This window comes from Electrophorus electricus, chromosome 16 (genome assembly GCF_041902795.1).
Source record: "Electrophorus electricus isolate QZ-2024a chromosome 16, ASM4190279v1, whole genome shotgun sequence".
Taxonomy (NCBI): domain Eukaryota; kingdom Metazoa; phylum Chordata; class Actinopteri; order Gymnotiformes; family Gymnotidae; genus Electrophorus; species Electrophorus electricus.
Window position 1 is genome coordinate 3,905,062 of NC_137512.1, and position 9,934 is coordinate 3,914,995.

At 37.7% G+C, this 9,934-nt stretch overlaps 1 protein-coding gene across 5 annotated transcripts; it reads left to right on the forward strand.

Moving 5' to 3' along the window:
* Positions 1-262: 262 nt before the first annotated feature.
* On the forward strand, positions 263-8,733 carry LOC113586723 (cholesterol 24-hydroxylase-like). Of its 5 annotated transcripts, none has more exons than XM_081699221.1 (15): positions 263-525; positions 1,911-1,988; positions 2,214-2,295; positions 2,385-2,458; positions 2,677-2,763; positions 2,850-2,988; positions 3,126-3,239; positions 3,341-3,497; positions 3,646-3,663; positions 4,149-4,221; positions 4,412-4,496; positions 5,257-5,367; positions 5,924-6,012; positions 7,989-8,158; positions 8,261-8,733. In XM_081699221.1, the coding sequence occupies exons 1-15, from the start codon at positions 377-379 to the stop codon at positions 8,329-8,331; spliced, it is 1,497 nt and encodes a 498-aa protein (XP_081555347.1). In that variant the 5' UTR covers positions 263-376; the 3' UTR covers positions 8,332-8,733. The 5 variants fall into 5 exon arrangements, with proteins under 5 accessions (XP_081555347.1, XP_081555344.1, XP_081555346.1 ...); XM_081699218.1 differs by having other exon boundaries at positions 3,646-3,717; positions 8,261-8,725; XM_081699220.1 differs by having other exon boundaries at positions 3,646-3,717; positions 7,989-8,149; positions 8,261-8,724.
* The last annotated feature ends 1,201 nt before the right edge of the window (positions 8,734-9,934 follow it).

Here is a 9,934-nt window from a genome sequence, read left to right on the forward strand (position 1 = left end):
TGTGTATGACTATGTATGTGACGAATAAACCAAACTTGAGATCATCACAAGCACACGTGACCGCCTATATGCATATTTCAAATGTTGCATATATTTTCCGTGCAATCAACTAATATTTTTAGGGCGGTGCAAATTTGACAAAAAAAAAAAAAAAAAAAAGACATTTTTTAGTTGTACGATTTGTGATATACATGTAACAAAATAGTGCCCCCTGCTGTTTAAAACATCTCCAAATAACTGTTACCGTATAGCCTACCCGGAAGTACAGGCGCTTTCGACAAGTTGCATGTAACAACAACGTAACGATACCCTTTACCTCAGTAAATAACGCAAATAGGTTGTCGTAGATTCTTGTGGCGATCATTCCACGTCGATCATGGCGCTCTATCAGATAGTTGCAGAATGGACGACCTATCTAACTTTTTACCTGCTTTGCGCAGTTTTTATTGCTTTTGTTGGATACTGTCTTTATGTGTGGCATATTCATCAGAAATATGATCATATACCTGGACCGCCAAGGGACAAGTAAGAATCCCTATTCTCTTGTTACTTATAGTCAGAGGTGGGTAATAACATTTGCTCCGTTACATTTACTTGAGTACCCTTTTGAACAAATTGTGCTTTTAAAAGTTGTTTTAAAAGAGGGTGCTTTATACTCTTACTCGAGAACATTTGCGAAGTCAAAAGTGTACTTTTCCTCCAACGTTCCTTCCGTTACATTTTAGAATTATTTTTACATTTTGGGTTGTGAAATCCCTAAAGATGATCACTGAATGCCATCGCTTTACTTCAATAAGTTACACAACTGGACAGTATACCGACCTAATGAACAGGCACATTTCCAGCGTGGGACTCATACGTGGGTGTGAAATCGGTGCTCTCTCCTAATGTGCATTATTAATATGAAAGTAAAGTCTGGTCCGATATCAATAATATTCAGATATTTAAAATGGCTAGATAGCTACGTAGCTATAAACTACAACCATCAGAAAAAGCACTTGTGAACTCATGGCGTGCAGGAATGCACGCACCATTTTGAGGCATATATTCCAGATTACAAAGGTTTCAAGGCTATAAAAATGAAGGTTTGTTGTTGGTTTTATATATGTATACTTCTTTCGACCACATGCAGGCGCAGCTGTTAGCTAGATAACGTAAGATATCTAACTAGCCAGGCGGTCTGACTGTTCGGTCGCCTAAGTGCAATGTAAATATAACGATAAGTAACAATTCTAGTAAGTGACCTTGTGCAAGAGCTCGGAATATTGCCAGAAATGGAATCCAAACCTACATGTATGGAATTTAGCAGACGTGATCAACCAAATTGCTTTTAGCTGTGTACTTAGAACAAATCGTTTAGAACCGATTACACTCTCATATCACTATGTATAGCAGGGTTAGAAAATCGGTAGCAAGGAAAGTGAAGCTCCTCTGGGTTGGCAGACTATTGCTGCACACAGGGTAGGTAGGTAGGTAGGTTAAGAAATAAATAAATCTCTATCTAGCTCTCTCTTTATCTCTATCTATCTATCTATCTATCTATCTATCTATCTATCTATCTATCTATCTATCTATCTATCTATCTATCTATCTATCTATCTATCTATCTATCTATCTATCTATCTATCTATCTATCTATCTATCTATCTATCTATCTATCTATCTATCCACTTGAGTAGACCTTTTATCAGCTACTTTCTTACTTCTATTTAAGCAATACAGTACTTATACTTGAGTACAGTTTTGGCTACCCTACCCACCTCTGCTTGTAGTTCATGATGGAATCTAATAATATCTGTTCCTATAATTAGTTCATATTCTTTGTCCATTTGTCAGGATCAGTTAAAGTTGTTGTCACCCTTCCAAAAAAAGCCAAGGTTAACAGGCTATTAAAATGCATCTTTTGACAGTTTTCTCCTTGGCCATATACCAACATTCCGGAGAGAAATGAACTCTGATCGTGTTATACATGACAGATTCCTCGAATGGTAAAGTCTGTATTCAACTTCATAATAATCATAAACGCACACACACACACACATACACACACACACACACACACACACACACACACGCACGCACACTGTGCTTATTTGGTTGAAAATTGAGCTTCTGTGTTTGTGTGAGTGTGTGTGCAGCAATGCTACCTCTTGCTATGAATTAATTTCTGTAAAGTCACCTTGTAATTTGTGCTTATTTTTCATATTTTACAGGACTGAAAAATATGGTCTAGTATATAGAATTAACACTTTTCATACTGTGTCATTAGTGGTTAGCTGCCCTGAGGCTACAAAGGTGTATATTTTACAGCACATCATCACCTTGATTTACAAAAAAATATGGTGTAAACCAAACCGGTGACATTCTCTGTTTTGTTCCTGTAGGAGATTTTAATGTCCCCCAAGTATTCCAAAGATCCTCTTGCCTACAAACGCATATTCCACTTGTTTGGATTAAGGTAGGATGCTTCATATAATATTGATTGGCTCACATATGTATTTATTCTATCTAGATGTTCTATCTATTGTTTTTCATTTATGATGGACAGTAATTATCTGAGATGGGTTTATATGTGGTGAATAACTGGTGGGTGCATGTGTGGTGAATAACAGGTGTATGTATCAGCTCTGGGGCATGCTAGAGGAAGATAAGTCATGTTTCCTGGCCTCTTTGCAGGTTCTTAGGAAATGGACTGGTTACCGCAGTGGACCACGACACCTGGTACAAGCAGCGCAGAATAATGGATCCTGCCTTCAGCAGTTCGTGCGTTCTGTTCTTTCACTCATTTGTTTGGGAACATCTGAGTGCAGAATGCAGCAGTCCCGGGCTCATTTTCTAACTCTTCACAGTTACCTCCGAGGGCTAATGGACACCTTCAACGAGAGGGCTGAGTGTCTGATGCAGCATCTGGAGGTAATAGCGGAAGAGCGCACAATTGCCAACATGCATCGGATGGTCAACTGTGTCACGCTGGATGTTATTTGCAAGGTTTTTAATTTATTTGCTCTCTACCAACTCCTAATAATGACAGTTATTTAATAATTGTCGAAACAGAGATAAAAAAGGTTTTATTGTATTTTCTTTTCATTGTGTCTTTTCATTTTTTCTCTCTCTTTAATCCACAGGTGGCCTTCGGGGTTGATTTAGACTTACTGAAACATCCCGACTCCCCGTTCCCGAATGCTATAGACCTTTGTTTGCAGGGCATGATCCAAGATATCAGAGATCCTTTCTTCAGAGTGAGAACAATCTCTTTATTTTTCCAACCTTTTCACAAGAGTTTGTCATTCAGATATGTATTAAGATAATGAAGAGTAGTAATTATGATATTTGCCTGCAGCATTCCCCCTGGAACAGGAAGAAAGTGCGAGAGATACAAGAAGCTGTCAAACTCCTGCGGACAACAGGAGCCAAATGGATAAACCAGAGGAGAAAAGCTGTAGAAAATGCCGAGGATGTCCCAAAAGACATTCTAACCAAGATCCTTAAAACAGCTGGTAAACAGGCCCCAATGAATGAAGACTTTCACGTTGTTGTTTTTTTATGAAGCAATACAGCCAATAATGAATTACATTGAAACTTGGATTCATTGAAGACCGTGATGGCCATTACCATACAGCGCTGTTGTAACTTCTCTCCCTGCAGAGGAGCTTAAGGCTGATGGTGAGGAAAACCATGAAGTGATGCTTGACAATTTTGTGACTTTCTTTATTGCAGGCAAGTTGTTTTCTGTTTCTGTTTCTTTGTTTATGTCCAGTCATGTTACATAGAAATACATCAGTACATCAACAGTGGAGTCTGTAGTTTGTCAAAGAAAGCCTTGCTGGCGTTTTCAGAAGCCTGATGGTGTAGTCTTAATATACCACTTCTTACAGACTTTAGTTTAACTGTTCCACTGTTCCTATTCATTGTTTATTGTTGCTGTATTGTTTATTGTATGTGGTAATCTGATATTTATTGTATTATGCTTACTGTAATGTGTCTAATACACTAGGTAACTAGGTATAGTACTGCCACTGCTTGCTACTTGACATATAGTATGTTATTGTCTGGTTATGCTAATTAAACCATTTGGGATCATGAAAAAAATCCATTTATTCTACTGCAAATGTCACTGGAGAAAAAGGTAATAAATGTTTTATTTTTAGGTCAAGAAACAACAGCCAGTCAGCTATCCTTTGCCATTATGGAGCTAGGCAGGCACCCAGAGATACTGAAAAGGTAAAATAAGAATTTTTATTAAGTGAATAAATAATGTTACCATTCCTAAATGTTTCCAAAACATTTATGAAATTATTTGATGGTATTCCACTTTCACATGATAGACTTTTTCATCGTGTTTTAGTGAGGTTCATTACGTATGTAGCTCTTAGAAGGCAAGCTATAGATCAGTCTTGGTTTTAATCCTTAGGACTAAGGAGGAGGTGGATGAGGTGCTGGGTACAAGACGTGATGTACTGTATGAGGATCTTGGTAAACTAGCCTACTTGACTCAGGTGAGTTGGGAGGTTTTTTAATCTGCATGCAAGAAACCATATTCTAGGTACACATTTCTCTGTGGGATTGTAACAGGACCCCTGCCCGTTCCACAGTGATAAACAGTAGAGCCAGAGTGATAATGCAGACAATGCATATGAATGGAAAAACTTTTAATCCAACTCAAGTACACCGCTATCTGTGAGTCGTGCCCAGAATTGAGGGAATTTGTAGTCTTTGGTTTACGTTATCGGAACAGGTCATTTTCCAAGTAGAACAGGGGAGGACAAAATCTTGATTAATGGCTCTAGGTGTTTGGATATTTGAATATTTATTTTAATAAGGATATTTTGGGATGATGAGAAAATGTTTTAAATGATATCCCTTATTGTGAACCATAGAGGAGACATGAATTTTATGATTTAAGTGCCGGGAATAGTCTGGTCCAAGAGGCAAAGAGTATATATAAAGAGCAGCACTGGAGAGGTACAAGAGTTGATAGATTGCTATAATTGGAATGCATGTTAAGTTACCTTTATTTGGGTGTAATTTTTTGTTGTGGTTGTTGTTTTTTCCTTTGGTAGTTTTCCTTGGAATTTAATTTATTTGTATCTGATTATGACATCACGCCCCTGTCACTGGACTTTTTGGGAAAATAAATCCCCATCATTTGCATAACTGCTACCTGAATCACATTCTCGTTTGAGCTCCCTGTTACAGAGATCAATAAGAACTTTGCATTTATTTGATGTCTAGTTATTCTTTGTGTTTGTGGCTTAGGTTTTGAAGGAAACCCTACGCCTCTACCCTCCTGCAGTTGGAACATCTCGCTGGATCCATGAGGATACTGTCATCAGTGGATTTAAAATCCCAGCAGGATGTTCCATTCTTGTGAGTGTGAATTTGGTGACAGATATTGGTATTAGTAATAGTATATGCTTGTATTTTTTGTTTGGTTCTTTTTATATTTCTTTATATTTTTTGTATTTTTATATATTAATATCATTTATCAGTAAATTATCTGAAACATTCACTATGGTGCAAAACAGAGTGACATTATAGCAAGTCCTGATGTTGCCATGTTCACATAACTTGCCATGCTCTACCCTATTCATCAATGATCAGTTTCTGACTTCAGCACATTAGTTACTGACACAATTGTGACGTGCTTGTGAAAGTTAATAAAAAGTTGATACACAGCAGTTGTTTCAGTCTCAGCCACAGCAGTGTTGCAGGAGTTCCTACATGTGCCACATAAAGCCAATACTGGTCTTCTTGACGACTTGGGAAGAGTCAGAGAATGTCTAAAGAAAACTGTGCATGGCAACAGATGAGCTATAGCCTCCCACTGTACATCTCCAAGGTGTTTCTAATAAATGTTTCTTCTAAAGTTGTTGATGAGTGTATATGTAAGGGCTCATATTTACTGCTATATCTCCCTCTGTAGTTCAGTTCGTACATCACATCAAGGATGGAGAAATTCTTTAAAGATCCTTTAAAGTTTGATCCAGAAAGATTTCATCCAGATGCCAGCAAGTATGATTTCTTCTTCTTCTTCTTCTTCTTCTTCTTCTTCTTCTTCTTCTTCTTCTTATTATTATTATTATTATTATTATTATTATTATTGTTGTTGTTCATATAATAATTTACCTTATGCCTATTGGATATAATAATATATTCTTTTTGCAAAGGCCATATTTCAGCTACTACCCATTTTCTCTTGGTCCACGCTCCTGTCTTGGGCAGACTTTCTCACAAGTGAGATCTCACATTCATATTCTTTTCATGTTATGTAATAAAAACAATCTCTCTCTGATGTGCTTTGGCACCATCAACACACAAATCTGTTTCTGCTTAGATGGAGGCTAAAGTCGTGCTCACCAAGTTTCTTCAGAGATTTGACTTCAGTCTTGTGCCTGGGCAGTCCTTTGATATAAAAGACACAGGAAGCCTTCGGCCTCGAAGTGGAGTGTTATGCACTATCAAACACTGTGCTAAGAGCACATTTTAAATGTTATGCTTTCAGAAATTAACCACTACAGCATATTTGATCTTCTTAATTTTAGCATTATATTTTTCTGTGTATGCCTTTTTGGAGCAATATCAAATTAAACAAAGTATAACATTATGGCAGTACTGCAATGTATATATTTTGATCTGCTTTATTCTATTGATCAGTTGACTTCACACAATCACTTAGTTTTGGAAAAAAGTTGTTTAAATTGTGCCTTTGAATATTCCTTGAATAATGAAATAAAACATGCAAAAAAGCACTGACAATATTTTCCTTCATTCTGGTTTAATGCTGCTTTCACAACAAGGATTTTATGCATTAAAATATATATTTTAAAAGTTTCATGCAGATATAAATGAAAAGCATTAAGACCTCAGCAAGGATCAAACTCATGACCCCTGGACCAGTGCATTAACCACTGAGCTATGTAACCTATTTTCAACAATAAAAACCAAGCTTTATAAATAATACCTGTAATCAAGTACGTTTAAGCTCATGCAGACTAGTTATAGGTATCTAGGTCAATATGCAGTCGCAGTTGTGTGCGAAATCCGCAGATGTACTCCTTGATCAAACTAAGCGTAAATATGGATGAAGCTTTAAGTCACAGCAAGCCAGGGAACCTGCTCAAGCGACATTCCCACTGCTGCTCACACACACCACACCTGCCACGCTCCCAATCACAATTATTGATTATGTTGACTTGTACCTTGTTTGCTTTTCTCCCCTATTTAAAGACCACAGGTGCACTCTTCTAGTGCTGCGCATTGATCAAGTGTAATTGAACAACTACTACAATGCTCTGCTGTTTTATCTCTGGCACTCGAGTCCTACTGCCAGCCACTGCCTCGTTACTTCTTTATTAACCAGCTAGCCGCTGCACTTTTCCTCCTTGTTTTGCTGTTTACTATGATGGAGAACAGACTCCTTATTTGCACAGAAAGGGACACAAATTCAGAGACTGAGACTGACCACAGTGACTGGGAGGCCAATCAGGCAGCCAGGCCAGGAAAAGGGGCATGGGTCCAGCAGCAAACTGGGAGGCGGAACTAGTCAGGGATCACCCTCCAAATTCACACCTGGAAGGGGAGAGAGAGAGCCAGATAAACAACCTCCTGGGCATCCCCCTGGGCCAACCAGATCACCCAGGTTGTGGTCCAGAGGGGAGCGCTCAGCCCTGTGAAGTCCAGATTCAGGAGCCCCTAGCCACCAAGAAATTCAAGGGGATGCTCCCTCTTCTGGGCATAAGGAGATCTGGGCGATCAGGACAGGGGTGGCAGGAGGCTCTTGCCAGAAGCAGGCTTGGTCTTCTTGGTTCTTCTTCCCTTGGCGTTTATGACATCTCTGGCTAGGCATACATGAGTCATCCCCCTTGGGTGCCATAGTAGTAGTGGTTACGTGGCAGGTGTACTGGGCAGCCTTCCCTTTGACTCTGTCGTTTAGGACTCATTGCATCCTTGCTGGGTCAATTATTCTGTGACTTTATTCTGTTATTCAGGTATGAATCCAAAAACAAAGGAAGTAATGAAACCAGAAGTGAAAATGCATTGAATCCACACAGTCATCTACAACGACATTCACATTGTCAACAGTATCTGACATGGAAGACGGGAATCAGGAGAAATATATTCCATCCAGGATTAGAGGAGGAAGGAGCAGGTGATACTGGTAACACTCTATAGAATAACAATGGGAGTGTGTGAGAGTCTGTTACAGAGTATATCATGATGGTACGTGAAAGCTCTTATTCTTTTTGTATTTTATGAGCAGATTCATGCATCAGCAAGTGGCAGTTCATTCGACCATCTTGGAGCTGGGACAGAAAAAGACCAAGGATATGAAATGGCTAGCAAACCTAAACAAACGTGCAAATGAGGAAAATATAAAGTAAGAGCTCGAGGGATGCCAAGGAGGGCAGAGGAAATGAATATGAGGATGAAAATGAGCTACAAGAAGGAAGAGCTGTAAATAAAAAGGAAGGATGCCACCAGAGATGCTAACAGATTTTGGCAAAGTAGCTACTGACTTTGACACTGTAACATGCTTTTGTTTTTCTATTGTTCATATTGTTAACTAGTGAACTTTATGCAGCAAGTTGGGAATGAAAATAAAATGCCCTATAGTTGGAATTTTGTTTCCATTTTAATTTCTACTTTAAATAAAACTGCAATGACTTTGTTTGGACTATAGATGGTCAAATTTAGTCAATTTTGAAATTACTATTCTAGACAAAGTTAAAAGATGCTTGCATTTCCTGTTTAATTGCCATTACATCTCCTAAGCATAAAAAAAACATAAGGAGTCTAATAACAATATATGAAACATTAAAATAAACAGAACAGAAAAAAATCTGAATTGTATGAATTTTACTACAGCATTTTGGATACTACAGCATTTTATCTGAACTAAGGATTTAACACATGCAAAATGTGATTGAAAAGGTGATTGTATTTTTATTATTTACGATGGCTCATCTCCTGATGTTTATAGTATCAAAAAGCTTGTACCTCAGCATTACATTATTTAGAGATTACACATTTTTACACATTTGTGTATTCTCTTTCATAACTCTTAGAGTCTGCTTTCCCACTATTCCTCAGCTCTGTCTGTCTTGTTAGTTTTGCTGAATAACAGAGGATTGGCATGTGCTTGTCCAATAGTTTAGTAATATATAATTTGTACAGAAATAATCATTAGATAATGATATAGAATATAAGTCCCTGGATAGGTGCATACTAATCCTCCTTGTTACAAAGAAGATTCATCAGCCACCAAATAAAACAACTATGCATATTTTCATCAAAACAAATAATATTAAACAAATGTTGTGACATACTTATGTAGCCCATGTAAAACAATTTTCACAGAATTGGTATGACTGTAAGACAACTCATCTATAGTAAACACCTTTGTAATGGACCTGAGATTATTCTTAATGTGAGTCATCCATGCAGTTTAGTTCAGTACTTTGTAGTGTGTCACATTTATGTTATCTTGTGCCAATTGCGTGACACAATTTGTAGCTAACAGTTCTGCTATGACATGTCTTGGTCAGACTCATTTCTAAGCAAGATAGGAACCTTTTAGGATGATTGGTGTGGAACATCTATTGTCATCAGGAGTGGAATGTGTCTGGTTAGTCTCATCAGTCTTGGGTATTTAAGCCCAGTGTTTTGTCTTCCTGTTTGTCGGTTATTTTGCTCAGTCATGTTTAGATTGTTTTCACCAATACCTAATTATTCGTCACCCCTTGCTTTGCTGCTTGCCTAGATCGTGTGTTACTTTGCCTCAGTGTTATTTCTATGTTTACACTGCAATGATGATACCAGTCTGGATACTTGTATTTTTTTCTCTACAAGATATGTACAGTTCCAAATTCTTACCAGCATTTATAATTACATTTGTTACTGTTCTTTCTGATATTTGATTAATAATCAATATTTA